An 18,121-nucleotide genomic window follows, 5' to 3' on the forward strand; every position below is an offset into this window, starting at 1 on the left:
CAATGCTTTGCACACAGTAGGGATTCAAAAATTAATATTGACTGATTGTCTAGTCTAGACAAAGATGTTATTAGAAGCGATTCCGTTGTTTATGGTACCTTTGTTCTATTATCCTTCACTGAATTTATGCATTTTTCAAAACGTAATTTAGACATATTCCTGACATTAAGATTAGGAGTTTTAGAAGCTATTCCCTAACTCCTCTGTTGTTCTTAAGCATTTTTTCTTCTTTTTTAAATACACTGAGTTGAGTTCACTATTATACAAGGTGATTGCAGGCTATTACTTGAAGAAAGGCAGTCATCTATCAGAGTAACTGAAGGTATGAACTTTGGTTGGAGGACTAAGTTTCAATATAGGAGAAATAGTGAATGGTAATAAACTTCATTTTTTATAGCAGCACCCAAAATGAATATTTATGTCCATATAAATAATAATAATAATTAATAATTGTGGTATTTGTTAAGCACCTTGTGCCAAGCACTGCTTTAAATATCTAATCAGCAAAACAATTGAAAACAGAAAATTGGTATGCATCTCATATGCCTTAGAATAATATTAAAGGCAGTAACTTTTGACAGATTCATTTAAAATAGCTAAAATCATTCACTTGGATTTGATAGACACATACGGGTTTCTCCTAACTTCTTTTTGACTTCCTTTCCTGGAATCATGAAGAGAGTGATGTTTTAGAGAATCGTGCTTTTGAGAACTTCTCCTTCAGTGTTTTAGCCACACAATAGTCTCAATATTTGTGAAATGTTATAGTTTTAATTTTCACTTTTCCTGATTATTAAAATACTGCTCTCTATAAAATCACAACTTCCCAGCTGCAGCAGAGACAGAGTAGCTGTTTGTTTCAGGGTAGTGCAGCACATCAGAACAGAAACTCATTCTGCCAACAGTAAGTTTGCCTTTAATCTCTAAAACTCCTAGTATGTTTCTGAGAATGCAAAACTGAGGATAATAATATAGTCATTTAAAAAAATGAATGTAATTGAAAGCCTTGTGATTTAGAGGGAGCATATAATTATGCTGAACTTTTCCTTTTATAAAGGCATTCAGATAAGATTAGTATCTCAGCTGCTTTGCTGCTGCTTGCTCATTATACTAGTTTTCAAAAGTCTTGCTTTCTCAATGACACAGTTGGGCTATTTAAAATGTGATTTTATGTATATGTATATACACACATGTTATATGCATATGTATATATATAAAATCATGTGAATAGTCACACACAGATAATAATAATGATAATAATAATGTTGGTATTTGTTAAGTGCTTACTATGTGCAGAGAGCACTGTCTACGCGCTGGGGTAGATACAGGGTAATCAGGTTGTCCCTCGTGAGGCTCACAGTCTTAATCCCCATTTTACATATGAGGTAACTGAGGCACAGAGAAGTTAAGTGACTTGGCCACAGTCACACAGCTGACAAGTGGCAGAGCCGGGTTACGAACCCATGACCTCAGATGCCCAAGCCCGTGCTCTTTCCACTGAGCCACACTGCTTCTCTATACAAACATGTGCACACATACACGTATATGCTTCTACCTCAAATTGAACTGTTTGATTGGATGAGCAGACCAGTGTGTTTGAGTCTAAGTGACAAAGACAATCCAGTTAGGTGACTAAAATAGGTGATTGACTTTCTTGGTTGGTAGAGAGTCTTTCCCACTTTGAAGCTAGAAGACTACTGAGAATTCTCCCAATTCTGGCACTACAAACCAGGAGGAAAAACACAATTTAAGGAAAGACAGACACTTCCAGGGCAATTGCTCAGTGAGATAGAATTGGAAGCCAAACATTAGCTCAGTAGGTCTCTCCTTCTGACTCCAGTCCCAGTGTATTTCCCTCCCCTTCACTTGGGGCTTAGGTTGGAATTGTACCAATTTGAATATCTCCTGGAGATTCGTAGTCCCAGATACGGGATGTGGAATAGAAAGAAGAAGAGAGACCAGTCTGTTCTGACCACCTATAGGACTTCAGGTCTTGATTCCAGAGTACCTTCCACCCAGGTATTGATCCTAGGTCCATAGTACTGTAACCTGAACTCTGCCATCTACCCTGGCCTCATAGAGCTTTCTTGAGTTTGGAATGACCTGGATCAGTTCCCTGCCTATGGTTGTAGGCTGCTCCAGGGAAAACTTAACCTGGACTAGTTCTGACCAGAATCCAAAGTTTATGGTGGAACTGAACTCTTCCATTACTGAGAACACCTGGTTTGTTAGAACCTGATCCTTTCCCTTACCCCTGGGACAGACATATGCCCAGGCCTGGTTGGGAGTAGAAGAGGCACTTCAAAGCATTCATTAACTCTTTCAGACCACTGGTAAATGTCCCAGTACAATGTCCTAGTAATCCGAAACAGCTACTGAACCAAACTGATGGGGAATGAAGTGTGTGAGGATCATGCAAAATTAGCATGGGGTGGGACAGGCTCCCAGATGTTCTTGTCAATATATGTATAGATCTTGAGACATGGTCTGCCCCTCCAAAACTCTTACCTTCTCTACTCTTCCTCTTTTCCTCCACATATTATACCAGTTGTCCGTGGGGAAAGTCAGGCCGGACCGAATGGCATGCTACCGCACCATCTGTCATTTGTGATGGGGAATGCCAATCCCTAGTCTAGATTTAGGCATTGAGTTAATGTGGTTCATGATGAGCCTTTTCCCTGAGAATTCAATGCCAGAGAAGACCACATACCTGAACAAGGAGTTGGGAGAGGAATATGGAAAAATAAGAAAAATGAGGCTAAAAGGAGGAAAATTACCAGTGTTATCTGGAAAAAAACCCCATTCAATTGCATGTGGTGCAACAGGAAACTCTACAGTTGTCATTTTGCCATAAAAGTATCCATTTTATTAACAGTATAGTTTGTCCACTATACTAGGCAGCAGTAGAATCATTCTAGCTGAGGATTTCTGTCATAAATGAATTCAGTGTTTCCTTTCCTTTTTTTATTCTTAGCACAAAAGACATTTCTTTCTTTCTCTTTGGCAGCAGCCAGGAAATGAGGTTGGACTTTCTGTTATCTTGACAGTTCAATAATTTTCTGTGATGTCTGTGTAATGTGGTAATGATTTGAATACCCATCACTCTCTCCTTTTAAAGGCAGAAAAAGTGGGAATGAAGAAAGTCAAGATAGTGAGTTGGGTGGCAGGAAAGGAAGATGCTTTTACCAATCATCAATCATAGACTCAAACCCTAAGAGCGTGGCAAATAAAACATTGATTTTGGTTGATTATAAAAACAGAAGGGGCCAAATATTTTGGGAGAAAATTGATTTTCATTTTAAGAGAGCTTTGGAGACTAGCTCTCTAGAGGGACTTTTGCTAGTTATATATTTTAATTTTCAAGATCAATACCTCCTTCAAATGCTTCAAACTGTGCTTGGAAAAGTTTTCCAAAGGCTACCATCTTGTTAGATTTCTTACATTTTTTATTTTGTAGGTCGGCACACTCCTAATCAGCTATATCCCAGAGCAAGGGAGCTAAGAAATTATAATTATTCTGCCTGACAAAGAGAGTGATTTGATAGTAAATAGTTATACAGGTCTGAACAAGAAAGGCCAGAATTTGGTGATGTTAAAGGAAAGAAAACAGCATACCACTGCTGTGGAGCAGTAGATGCCGCAAAATTAATAACAATGCTTCTCGTTCAACAACATTTGCATGTCTGTTCCAGAGGAATTGGTGACTGCCACTTAATGTAGCGATTATCATATTAATCAGTTTGTATTGATTAAATGAATTTACTTCATCAAGCGGAAAGAGTACCAAAGAATACAACAAATGTAATCATCTCAATATAATAATCCCAGCTCTGAGCTTTAAATGATGCAAATGCACATAGAAAGTGTGATAAACTTCTGAAATAGTCCCAGATTTCAGTGAATAGATTATTTACCAAACAATTATATATAAATATATGTATGTATATAGTCCAGAGTTTGGAGAAAATAGCACAACATTGTAAAATCCTGCCCAAGTTATGATTCCTAGGCCTTTGAATCTGCTTAGAGTGGCTTGACAGTTGGCTGAGTTTTTAAAGGTATTTCTCATTTTGCTTCTTTTTCTTCTGTTTTGTAGCTGGAAAAAATAAGCTTTATTAAAATTCAGAGCATAAAATAGGCTATCATACTTTTTATTTCAGCAAACTCCGAGGTAGACAAATAATACTTGTGCAGATAGTCCTTTTTTGCTACTTGCATGGTAGATTTCTCAACAAATAAATGAGCCTTATCTTGAAGAATTTTAATTGCTCTATTCATTATGATGTGTGCTGTTCTATTGTAATCATATTTTCATAGTAAGAATCTTCTGTTAAATAAAATATAAACAAAGAGGCTATTGTTACTTTATCAGCCCCCCCAACTCTCCCTGCCTTCTGGCTTCAAGGGATTAGGGAAATTTTAAAAAGTAGCCTCCGCACTCTATGGAATAGGCAAAACAGTTCAGTGAAAAGTGTTAACAGTGGATGTCTTTAAGCCCAACTCTCCCAGGAAGCCTCTCCCAATTAATTTCCACCTCCCCGAACTGTCAATCCAAAAGTCAACCTAACAGTTATGCATTTTCATCCTCCCAAGATGGCTTACTGTAAACTTCTTTCCCTCCCCTTTGTTCAGTCCTTCCCTGGAATTGGCTAGGCTCCAGTTGACACCTAGTCTGGGTATAGTTTTGGAACATGATGCCTCACATATAGGGATACAGACACTACTTACCTTCAGGTCTCTATTGAGTTCCACCTTTGGCATTTATGTATTTATCGATATTTAGATTTGAAGGTATAATTGGTGTCTTCACATGCCCCTCATTAGATTCCTTGAGGTCAGGTACCACTTCTTTTGCTTTTGTTGAACTCTCCCAGGTACTCAGGACAGAGCTTTATCTATCAATTAATAGTATTCATTGAGTGCTTAATCTAGATAGTGCAATGAAAGAGCACGGGCTTTGGAGTCAGAGGTCATGGGTTCAAATCCCCGCTCGGCCATTTGTCAGCTGTGTGACTTTGGGCAAGTCACTTAACTTCTCGGTGCCTCAGTTACCTCATCTGTAAAATGGGGATTAAGACTGTGAGCCCCACGTGGGACAACCTGACTCCCTTGTGTCTACCCCAGCGCTTAGAACAGTGCTCGGCACATAGTAAGCGCTTAACAAATACCAACATTATTATTATTATTATTATTAACTCTTGGGAGAGTATAACAGTAGACACTATCCCTGCCCTCAAGGAGCTTATGATCTAGCATGTGCTGAATACACACACACAAACACATCTCTCTCCTACATTCACAGCCCTTCCCACCCCCTACACACATATTGGCTTAAATTTTATTATTCCCTGGGAAATGATCTCAATTATGTTCAAATGGGTTCTCATCCTGGCTCTGCCACTTATCTGCTGTGTGAACTTGGCCAAGTCACTTAACTTCTCTGTGCCTCAGTTCCCTCATCTGTAAAATGGGGATTAAGACTGTGAGCCCCATGTGGGACGGGGACTGTTTCCAATATGATTAGTTTGTGTCTACCCCAGCACTCAGTAGACTGCCTGACACATAGTAAACACTTAATCAATACAATAAAAAAAATAGGGGCTGGGGAATATGGCTGTGCATTTACGCATGGCTCTTCTATTAACTCAGATGCTTTTCTACTATGAAAATACAGTGGGTAAGGATGTAGTTAACCTTGTCAAGAACCTAAAATTAAGAAATCAGGAAATATTTGTTAGACTGTTGCTATGAATATTTTTTTGGAAACTATTAAGGAAAACCATGTTTTACAGTAACTGAAAAAAGAAAAAAAAATGAAAAAGCTTTTGACCAGGATCAAAATTGCCTGTTTTGCCAGTTCTCATAATATCTCGTAAGAGATCACTCTCACTATCTTCAAAGCCTTATTAAAAGCACATCTCCTCTAAGAGGCTTTCCCCAACTAAGCCCTCCTTTCCTATTCTCCCGCTCCTTTCTGCATCGCTCTTGTACTAGGATTTTCATTCTTTATGCATGGATCATGGCTACCAACTCTGTTATATTGTACTCTCCCAAGCTCTTAGCACAGTGCTCTGCACACAGTAAGCACTGAGTAAATATGATTGATTAATAAGATGGTTAAATAAAAGGACAATGCAGTTCATGACACTAAGGAATAATAAGCACATAATGTGAACAGATAAAAGTAGCATAAGGAGATAACCGTATTCTAATGGGTATTCGGATTCAACTTTACTGCCCCTTTCACCCTTAACGCATCCATAAAAAATAAATGGATTGAGACTTCTTATACTGAGAATTTGTCAGCTAGTAGATCGGCATGGAGGTTCCACAGGTGAAAAAAGTGTGGATCCAGATCGCTGATTTCTGGTTCATAACTTATTCATATCATGCAAAATCTCCCTTTGGCTAAATGCCTCAGGGTCCTGGATAAATAAACCAAAGGTTCCAATACAATTCATTTATGTAAAGTTGCCCAGCTGCAGTCATGGGGCCCAGTTGGAACAACTTCCGAAGGAAACTTTGTAAAAGTTATGAGGTTGTGATAAGTGTCGAATTAGACCTTAAAGTACTGATCAGTTTGTCATTGCAATGATTTGCACTTGTTTCTGAATGACTCTAGAATGCAGTCACAAACAGAGGCATATGGTATTCCTGATCGACTGAGGCTCCAAACAATTACATCCTGTCATGCTGTTCTGTTTCACAAAATAATATTCTGCCATGAAAACAGTTGGATCACATAGAATGACAATATGGTACTGTATTGCTGTGCACTTTAAAATGATCAAGACACTGCTTTTTCCACCAGAAGCTGGAATAAAAAGCACATTATCGATGAGTTTGCTTTATCCAAAGAAATTAAAAATACAGAAAAAAAGAGGTGGTAGGTAACAGAGGACTTAATATTTTATTTTGGATAGAATGCATGTAATTGTCATTTGTCATCTTTTTTTCTTTAAGACATCTAAGGTGGATTGGGATATATATACATTAGCTCGTTGTGGGCAGAGAATGTGATCGTTTATTGTTGGTGTGGTCTCCCAAGCGCTTAATATAATAATCTGTGCACAGTAAGCCCTTAATAAATGCGATTGAATTAATGATGAATTCAGTCAATGAGGGAACAGGGTGGAGATTGGACTTGAGGCTGCATCCCATTAGTATCTTGAGAATTAAGCAAATAACCACATTTGTGTAAGGGGATTTTTGGCATTCACTTATTAGGATTTTGCTTCTTTCACTTGCCAACTGTATTAATGGAATGACTAGATGTGTGGAGCCATACTTGACTGCCGGTGGCCAGTGTTATATGGCTGCACATATGCACACTAGTACATCATTTCCCATTGCTTTGATTCCCCTTCCATCAGTGAATGAAACAGTCCATTACTATATCACTTCAGCTTGCTGTGTCACCACAAACATATATAAATTAATTGTGGACATCACAGCAAACCATGTTTGCATAAAATCAGAGCTGGATTTATGTACTTTCATGTATGCTAGATTGATTTGTGTTCATTTATGAAAATTGGTTGCTGTTACCTTGTCAGAGAATAGAGTGGGTAAGCAGGAAAGAATGGAAGGAATAGAAGTGTGGCTCAGTGGAAAAAGCCCGGGCTTGGGAGTCAGAGGTCATGGGTTCAAATCCTGGATCAGCCACTTGTCAGCTGTGTGACTTTGGGCAAGTTACTTTACTTCTCTGTGCCTCAGTTACCTCATCTGTAAAATGGGGGTTAAGACTGGGATTCCCACGTGGGACAACCTGATCACTTTGTATCCTCCCCAGCGCTTAGAACAGTGCTTTGCACATAGTAAGCACTTTACAAATGCCATCATTATTATTATTATTATTATTATTAAGTGCATTTTTGTGGCTTAGAAAATATTTGAATTAATCTGAGGATTACTATCTGACTTTTTAAATGATATTCTTTGTCTTTGTTTCCATTTCTCTTGTATCTTGCAAGTCACCACTTCAGCTACCTTTTACAAAATTGCCTTATTGTCTCTTCTCTAATCCATTTTCATTCTCTCTTGCTTTCTCTGTCTTGTTCTCTCCCTCCCTCTCTCTCTCCTTCTCTCTCTTTCCCTCCTTTCTTCATCACTCATTCCCTCTCTACCTCTCTCTTCCTCCCTTCCACTGGTTGACCCAAACCCAAATGGCATAAATGGAATCACTGTCATTTCTTTTCACTAATTCCAGTACTGATACGTTCCTGTTTGGTCATAACATTTCTTTTTCTTTGGTTTTGACATTGGGAACCTATTAAGGAGATCGTAAATTCCATTTCATTCATTCATTCGTTCCAGTCGTATTTATTGAGCGCTTACATAAGCGCCTGGAAAGTACAGTTCAGCTGCCTCATTGCTGATTCATAGCTTCCACCTCCCCCACTAGTTGAAGGTCCCAAACAGGTTTTTTGTATATGTTGCCCGAATGCCTAATGCAGTGCTCTATACTCAGTGGAATCTCAATAAATACAGTTGATACTGACACTGATAATATTTACCATGGTTAAGATGAGGCCAGATTTCTTTGCTGTGATTTTCTTAGACATTCTAATAGACCATTGTGAAGAATTTGTAAAGCTGCTTTATAAAAGGAATTGCATTTAATAGGTACAGCACTAGAAGACAACAGAGGCTAAGGGCGTTTTAAGTTCAGTACGTGAGTCAGTGTTTTAGAAGCTTTTATGCTTTCAGTTTGGAACCATAAAGTTCACAGTTTACCTTTCAGCTGTAGAGAGCGAATGCAGATGAATGCTCTCCTGCCAGACTGTTTTCTGAATTACTTTCTCAAGTCATCACCGGTTCCTTCGCTGTGTAAGTTTCTACCTTTGTTCCCATTTTCTGCTTCCCTTCTTTTGTTCAGTAATGCGATTTTTTTTCCATCCTCTCTTCGAAGTCAATTAAAAAAAATCCTAAAGGTTTTCTCTGAAGGAATTAAGAAAGAAACAGCTTCGTGGTTTTCTTCACGAAGGGATTTGCTATGGGTGTTACCTCCTTGTTGTTTCCAATTTATCGTCAAATTATACTGAGCCATTATAAGTTTATTCATAAGAGTATTTAATTTAGAGAGAATACACTTTCCAACCAACTACATGCTGTATTGTTTCTTTAATAGATTTACTGAATAATTTGAGTAATGTTAATTTAAAGTCATTTTTCCTCCAGTCCCTAAATTTGAGAATTAGGAAAATGTTGTTTTAGTAAGGATTATTAGACCCTTATACATTTCAGTCTTTATTTGAACATTTCTTTAGGAAAATTAACAAAAAAATCCCAAACTATCCAGCAGAAGCTCATTTGACCCTTCTAACCAAAACAGCGTGCTTTGAAGCACTCTTCCATATCAACCTCAAATACAATTCAGTTTAAGTTTAGGGAGTTTGGGGATATCATTTATTGTTGGGTTTATAAGTCTTTTCAAATTGTATTTTCAGACCAAGACCCAAACGCTTAAATAAATGATTACATGAAGATAAATGTACATTTAAGAAGCTTTAAAGTAACTATGTATTTTCATTAAATTAAGGATCTGCCTGAGATGTGGAGGCACAAAAAGCTGCGGTCAATTTCTTATTTGTGATTCACAGTGTGTACATACAGACATTTCATCTGACTGTGAGCCCGTCATTGGTCAGGGATTGTCTCTATCTGTTGCCCAATTGTACATTCCAAGCACTTAGTACAGTGCTCTGCACATAGTAGGCACTCAATAAATACTATTGAATGAAAGAATAGTAAGCGCTCAATAAATACTATTGAATGAATGAATGAATAAAGTGTCTACAGTCCAGCAGCTTTGGGGGTGTGTGAGGCTACCCAGTGCCCAGCAGAGATTTTCAGTAATCCCCAAGGCCATCACAGGGTTAGGGGTGAAAGAGGAGGAGGAAAGAACTCCTGGGTTCTCCAGCCCACTAATTTTAGTGCCTGAGCTCTAATCTGAAAAAAATGTCATGAATTTACTTATCCCACCTTTCTGATAAGAAAATCTCCTGGATACTGGTATTTGGTGGAGCCAGAGAATTCAAAACATGCACGTATATTTGATTCTGCTCTGCAAATTATCCCCAAAGGTCCCTCCTCCAATTCAACCAACAGCCAAAAGCCATTTTCTCTAATTCCTCTTGCCCTCTTTTCTATCACCTTTTATTATCAAACTTCTCTCAGGCTGTGTCATATATCTTCAGTCCTAGAAGCATAATTAGTGAGGAGATACAGAGAGCCATTAAATGTGCATATCTAGGGTTTAAACGAAATCCAGACAGACCAAAATGAAATAAAATAGTTCATGTAAATAAATTTAGTGTAGTCTGTTTTTTCCTTGTATTTTATTTTCATGGGACTCTGTGTCCAGAGATAGATCTGTATGTATCTTCTGGAAGCAGATGTTTTTGTTTGCCTAACTTATTAAGATGGTGAGCATAGAAAGAGCTGGAAAAGCTCAGGAGATGTGGCATTATTGAGAAGAATGAATGGATGACGTATTTTTAAGCAGAATTGAACTTTTGGAGAATAAATGATTTTTGAAACTATTTGCAAGGTTGAATGAAGATATAATGATTTGAAAAGCATTCACACACATAAAAGCGTGAAGATATATTGCTGCATTCCACATCACATTAACATTAGGTTTGTGCCCAGTTGAGAAGGTTAAAAAATGGTTGGTTAGTAAGATTGCTGAACAATCCAGGTTCGAATTGCTTTAATTACATAGGAAATATTGTTCATTATTGAAGGGGAATGGAGAATAAGGATGATGGAGTTTGCAATGAAGAGTATTTGATTTTATTTCTGCAGTACTGTGTTACCTGAATTTTCAGTTTATTGTCCTATCTTGGCATGTCGGGTGTTGTACATTCACAAGGGTGTAGCCTAGTGAAGAGAATACAAGGCTGGTGAGTTGGGAAATCCAGGTTCTAATCTTAGCTCTGTCACTGACCTACTCTGTGACCTTAGGCAAGTCATTTAACCACTTTGGTCTCAGTTCTCAATTCTGTAAAATGGGAATAGAAGAACTGTCATCCCTCCCATCTAATTTGTGAGCCCCATAGGGGTGGGGACTGTGAATGTTCTGATCATCTGATAGCTGCTCCTGCATTTAGCACAGTGCTTTGACACCTAATAAGTGCTTAGAATAAGTACCACGATTACAATGTGTTTCTATTATGCCATCTAACTCTTCTCTTTCAAGTTCCCTTTCAGGAAAGTCTAAAGGTTTAATAAGACTTAAAGAGTAAAGCCTTTAGGCTAGATTGTAAGCTCCTTGAAGGTAGGGAATGTGTGCTTAGTATAATATACTGCAGGTAGTAGGTCTTCGATGGATGCAGTTGATTGATTGAAGTTTTGGGGTGGCCCCTGATAGCACTCAAGAAACTCAGAAGCAACAGGCATAGATGACGTTATATAGATTCTTAGGTAACATAATACTAAGAACTCATGAAATCTGAAGAAGGTAGAGCATGGCAGGGAGTTGATTCTTGATTCCTGACCCTTTTCTTCACTCCAGTCTCATGTGTTCCCATCCCAGATCTCTCTAAACATAGACACCACTTCCGTGGGCATGGGCTTGGTCTTAGGGGCTGAAGGAGGAGGAGCACCAGGTATTTTAAAATAAAAATACCAGACGTAAAGGCATCTGGTGCCCTCCCCATGCCGGAGAGAAGGGAGTTGAGCTGAAAACTGCTGTCAGAAAAATCAAAAAGAGGGGAAAAACACATTGTAAAGCCATCGAGCTCTCTTCACTGTATGTATGGATGACATGAACCTTGTGCTATATTGGAGAAAGTGCGCCATGAAGTTTTGGGGGGTATTCGGTTCTTACAGTTTCCTTTTGGTCATTTCTGGCCAAGATTTCTTTTTCCTAGGTCTCTTTTTCTTTCCCCGCAGCTTCAGATGAAAATGAGTGAACGAGCCGTTTCTCTGAGTGCAATGGTGCCCTTGCCTCGGAGTGTCTACTGGCAGCATATCACGAGGCAGCATAGCACAGGACAGCTCTACAGCTTACAAGGTAAGACGGTGAACTCAACCAAGAGAGTGGCCCTGACCTTCACCCCACTCCATTTGACAAGTGGATTTAACTCTCCACCTTCCACCCACACATACATCAAAACTACTATTACACTACTAATAACTGTTGTATTTAAGCACTTTCTAAGTGCCAAGCACCATAATAAGCGCTGGGGTAGATGTAAGATAATCTGTTTAGACACAGTCCCTGACCCACAAGGGGCTCAGACTTCATCGAAGGTCTTGGTATTGATAATATTAGGGCACTTGCTTTCTTCCAAACTCTCAGGAATGTGAAACAAGTTCCACCACTCTGCATGTTAAGTGGATTATCCATCCACTTTACTTGGCAGGAGAACTGAGATAAGGAGTGGTTTGCTCTAGAACACCAGAGAAATCAGTCTGTGAATCAAGGGCTGTCAGATATCTTCTCCTGGCTTTGGTAGCATTTTTTTAATGGGTTATATACTAGTGGTGGGGGTCTGGTCATTTTAGAGGAGAACCTGGGGCCATCTGAAGGAAGGGGCCTGAGAACATTACACCACATCCAGTGAGTATTCCATTAATAAACTGGAGAAGTGAGGTAGTTATTTGGACACTGTGGAACACAAACATTTGGCCTCAATTATTTGGATATCTCAGATAAAATACATTTTGAGCCAGCTTTGTCTACAGAATTGCCTCAACCCTGACTTCACCATTGCGGACCTGGACTAAGTCTAGGTTTAGAGTGTAAATCTGGACCCTGTCCAAAAGAAGAAAGCTTGTTGAGAAACCTCACAGATAGATGCATAGAGGTCTTCAAGCTCCCAACAGTTTTAACAGCCTGCAGAATTTGCATTCCACAGCCCACTCATAATGACCAGTGCCCTCTATTCTTCCACACCCACCCATCCACTTCCTCTTACAATTCCCCATGTCCCTAGGCTAAGAACACAAATGTCAGCAGGCAGCCAAAAACAAATCACCATGGAAACCTATCTCAAAGGTTACAAAAAGACAAAGTAAAGTTTATTAAATTCCTTTTAGGCCTACTGTCTGATTTTCTTTATGTCTGAGATGATTTCTCTTAAAACCTAGGTGTAAGGATGTGGAATAAATAGAACTTAAGGCATTTCACTTTGATTTAATGATATTCCAGATCTGTGGTTCTACAGGGCAGATTCATTACTAAATGTAGCTTATAAGGTTTTTCTAGTAGATACTCATCTTAGTCTTTGGGAAGACATTTTGACAAGAGTGCAGACTCCTCTTTTTCCTCAAGCCTCAGCCTGCACTGATATGAATCGTCCCCGCCATATGCATCAGAAAATCTGTTAGGTTCCGTCAGGTCAATTCTTCTGTTGCTTTTTCAGATGTGAGAACTTTACGCTACCCTTCAAAATGGAGAGACTTTTTTGTTTATGAAACATGACGTCAGAGCTGTGCTGCCATGTGTAGGCATCAAGGGTCAAGCCGCATAAATTTTGAGAAAACATACCATGGGTACGGGACATGATTTAGTAATTATGTCAGTAGGTCAACGGAGGTAGCGGGACTTGTCAAAATTACAGTGTCCAAGATTAGAGAAACTGCCCCTCACTCAGGCTGCATTAGAAGATTTAGGCCCTGAATCCAAATTTACAAAAGACAACAAAAATGTGAACTCTACCCACCTTCTTTATCCCATACCTGCCCCTATGACCCATGACAGTTCTCGTCTGATAGAGGCACCATGTCAAAGGGACCTTCACAGTGCAGAGGTCACATGCCATTATACGACGTCAACAGGACTTACATATTTTTGTGAATTTTTACATCTGTGGGAAGGCTGATTCTATATAATAATGTTGGGATTTGTTAAGCACTTACTACGTGCAGAGCACTGTTCTAAGCGCTGGGGTAGATACAGGGTAGTCAGGTTGTCCCACATAAGGCTCACAGTTAATCCCCATTTTGCAGATGAGGTAACTGAGGCACAGAGAAGTGAAGTGACTTGCCCATAGTCACACAGCTGACAAGTGGGGATTCGAACCAATGACCTCTGACTCCCAAGCCCTGGTTCTTTCCACTGAGCCATGCTGCTTCTCTTATGGTTCAGATTGGCTTTCCGGTGCAAGGCCGTGGGACTTTCTAGGCGAGTTGGGGGAGTGTTGAATAAAAGAACCAGGGCCCCGTTTAGTAAAGTCTGAATCTTGTGCCTTGCAAGCTTTGTGCTTTTTTAAAATTATTATTTCTTCAATTTTAGTCGTTGGGAGACATCTGCTGGTTTACTTGAGTATTTTTCATATGGAAAGTAGGTTGGGCCCTGTCGGTAAATCTTTTCAAATCTTTTCAAATCAGACTCATGGGTTGGGAAGAGGCTTTGATAAGTCATCTAGTCCATTCCTCTGCCTCCAAGCAGGACCACACTCTCTCCCTTCCAGAAAGATAGGTGGAGGGTAGATTATATTTATCCTTACAAATTATGATAGGTGGTGTACCAATAATTTGTCAGAATGAAGCTGGAATCTCACAACCCCTTGAATCCCACAGATCCCACAACCCCTAAACCTTGAATTCCACTGCATAATTAGGTTTGACCTTGACCTCAAGAATAGTCTTCAACTATGTCTGTGAAATAGTTGCCTCCTGCTTAAATATTTATAGATCTCTTTCAGATAGATTTAGTTTGACAAGCATGCCCGCCACTAACTAGCCAGCTGTGGCAACTTTTGATAACACTATTCATGAAAGTTGGTGTGGGGATCAGGAAAAAGATCTGGGAGAAGTGCTGAGCCATTTCCCTGGAAGTTGAAACTCAGATAAAATGCCCTCACATTTATAGCTAGTTCTGTCCCATTTTCAGGTTTCTGGAAGGACACTGTAATTAAGAGGAAAATAATAATAATGACATTTATTAAGCACATACTCTGTGCTTAATAAATACACCAAACGAAGTCCAAGGGTGGATACATGATAATCAGATCAGACTCAGTCCCTATCCACATGAGATTCACAGTATAAGAGGCAGAACAAGTATTTTATCTCCAGTTGAGGAAACTGAAGTACAGAGAAGTTGAGTGATTTGTCCAAGGCCATCCAACAGTCAAGTAGAAAGCTAGGACTAGAAACTGAGTCTCTTGACCTTGCGTCCCATGCTCTGTCCACTTGACCACACTATCTTCCCACTTATTGCAGTGTTTGCTTCATCCTGACGACCAATAATTCAAGTTTTAGTTACCCAGGGTTATAGACCTAAACCAATAGCTGGAGCCAAGAGAGTCTGAATAGTCTCTTTCTGCAGTTTCCAGTGCCCTACCAGTTTCGACTAAGGGAGGGAGAGTTAAGCAGAGGCATACCCATTTCATTCCTAGCTTGGCCGGTGGCCAGCAAGTGGAAGGCAATCTGCTATAAGTCAAGACTCCCCTCCGCTGGGCAGCAGGGGCATGGAAGAGAGTCAAGGGTGGAGACTACTCAAGTTTACTGTGCGGAAAGAAACCATGATAAACCGCTTACAGATTTGTACCAAGAAAATTCTATGGATCCACTACCAAAACGATTGCAGATGGAGAGGGGGGCATTCTGGGAGAGATGTGTCCATGTTGTTGCTATGGGTCGGAGACGACTTGACAGCATAAGACAAGAGAAGGTGTAAGCATGGAATATTTGAGTTTGAAGGTATCTCATTGGTCGGTTTACCACAGTTACCCAGTTGGACATTATTGTGCCACACCAGATAGGTTGTTGCTGTGCTGTCCAGAGGCCACTGGGTATTGGTGGCCCATGTGATGCCCTTCATCCAGTTTCATGTACTTATCTCTTCCATTTTCATATGGGTGAATATGAGGAATGAAAAAGAAATGAAGAAGTAACCATCTGAAAACAATAATATGACTTTAACTTGGAACGATATTAAAACGGATCATTGCCAAATAGGTCTTACTACCCAAATGATTTACTAATAATATCAGATCACATGTCTAGGGATTATGTATTATAAATATATTAATGTCTGTCTCCTCCTCTAGTCTGTAAGCTCGTTGAGGGCAGGGCACGGGCCTGCCAATTCTGTTGTACTCTCAAGGGCTTAGTACAGAGCTTTGCACACAGTAAAGGTGCAATAAAAACCACTGATGATGATGATGATTGTTCTGGGCAGGGAATGTGTCTGTTTATTGTTATATTGTACTCTCCCAAATGCTTAGTACAGTGTTCTGCACATGGTAAGTGCTCAATAAATACGATTGAATGAATGAATGAATGAATGATGATGATCACAGTGCATCAGTAAGAGAAGTTTGCTTACCATTTCAGACTCCCAGATATGGTGCTGTGGTAAACTCTGATAGAGGACATTAATTTAACTGGCAGTGATTTACATTAATAATGTTTTTACCCTGTTTTCACTTCATAACATGGGCCACTTTGAAATATAATTGTTGTTTTCTTAATTCTCTTTGGAGAAGATGTTTCAAGTCCATTGAAACTTCATCGGACAGAGACTTTTCCTGCCTACCAATCCGAACACCGATAAAGACTGAAAGGGGTTTTTTTAAACTCTTTTGATTTCCAAAGCATTGGGCCAACGATGAGGAAACTAAATCAATGGAGATAAATGCAGCCATTACGAAAAAGGAGGATGAGGTATTGGGAGAATTTAGCTGCAGCTCTGTAGCTCTGCAATATCTTTTTTTTTTAACCTTAGCCAAAATAAAATATGCTCTGTAGATAGTAAAGATCTGTTTCCTATTTTACAACTGGACAGAAAATAATAAACATTACTGGGTGATTTTGTATTATAGATACCATGTCTCTCACAGTTGAATTTGTCCTGTTTGGATTCTTGTGGTTTCACTCTGGTCTGTTTTGATCATATAATGTCAATACATGGTTCTTATTTGTTGTATCTTGTACTTCTAAGTTACTAGTATTACTGTTCAGGATGGTAATTTACAACGAGGTTTTATTAAATTATGAATGGTTTAAATTAATGACCTTATTTACTCTTCTTATATATTAATGTTAAGACCATTTTTCAAATGATGCAATCAAATATGGTTTTTAGAGTTGTGCTTTTTTTAAAGCCACTATTTACTTTGTTTATAGTATCTTCATAGAAGGTTTAAAAATAAAACAAAAAACAAAAAAACTCTCCATCCATATGGACTTCTGCATTTGAAGTGTTTTTTCCTTCATACTTTCAGCTGAGCTGGAATTTTGTGGGGTTTCTTTTCATTCTGTTTCCTTGTTGGATCTCTACCGAACTGCAAAGGGCCTCAGGTGTTAAGGGTTATGAAAATGCAAGGCTGAATAGAGTGTAGCAACTCAAATGGCCATTAACTCATTACCATTTGCCATGACCCCAAAAGTTGCTCTGACGCCAGCCCAAGTCTGGAAGGACTCAAGTAGTTTTCTGGCAATTTAAACCCCCAAATCAACACAGATGCTCAAATTGGGTAGAGTTCGGACTTGATCTAGCCACCTGATTTCCTTGCAATCTATTCAGCTGAGCCTAACTGATCTACAAGATCTGGAATTTCTGAACTTTCTTCTGTCTGGATCCACCACACCAAGTTCAATCCTGTTCTGAATTAGATACAGATACAGAGACATGGGGAAATTGCCAATAACTTTGCTATGTATAATTTTTGTGGTAAGCCTACAAATGCCTATCCGTGAAGAAAAATAAAAATCAATCAGAATTTTGTTTTCATAGCTGTTCACCGTGATTTTTATGTCAGGTTTTAAATATAGTCTTGGGGGCATTATTATCATCATTATTAGAGTGTAAGATAAATTGTAAGATACTTGAGAGCAGGGATTCTGTCTACCTACTCTATTGTTCTACTCTCCCAAGAGTGCTATGTAAGTGCTCAATAAATACCACTGATTAATTAGGTTCTAGAAGATTAAGAGTTCAGTAAGGGAGAAAGATTTTTCAGTTAGTTCTAAGAATTTGTGAATGGAGGCAGGGTAGGATCTTCTCCCCTCTTGTGGAGAAGTGGCCAGGACAATGTGGGAAAAATCTCATTAGTTTGAAAGAGCAGCATATACTTAAAGATATAATAATAATAATAATGTTGGTATTTGTTAAGCGCTTACTATGTGCCAAGCACTGTTCTAAGCACTGGGGTAGATACAG

At 39.0% G+C, this 18,121-nt stretch overlaps 1 protein-coding gene across 1 annotated transcript in view; it reads left to right on the top strand.

The window, feature by feature from the left end:
• DOK5 (docking protein 5) overlaps positions 1-17,692 on the top strand; it is a 98,031-nt gene extending 80,339 nt beyond the window's left edge. The window contains exons 7-8 of the mRNA XM_029070112.2: positions 11,899-12,019; positions 16,446-17,692. Of these exons, the coding sequence (XP_028925945.1) occupies positions 11,899-12,019; positions 16,446-16,513 (189 nt within the window). The 3' untranslated portion in view covers positions 16,514-17,692. The remainder of the gene's footprint in view (positions 1-11,898; positions 12,020-16,445) is intronic.
• Positions 17,693-18,121: the final 429 nt, after the last annotated feature.

This window comes from Ornithorhynchus anatinus, chromosome 8 (genome assembly GCF_004115215.2).
Source record: "Ornithorhynchus anatinus isolate Pmale09 chromosome 8, mOrnAna1.pri.v4, whole genome shotgun sequence".
Classification (NCBI taxonomy): domain Eukaryota; kingdom Metazoa; phylum Chordata; class Mammalia; order Monotremata; family Ornithorhynchidae; genus Ornithorhynchus; species Ornithorhynchus anatinus.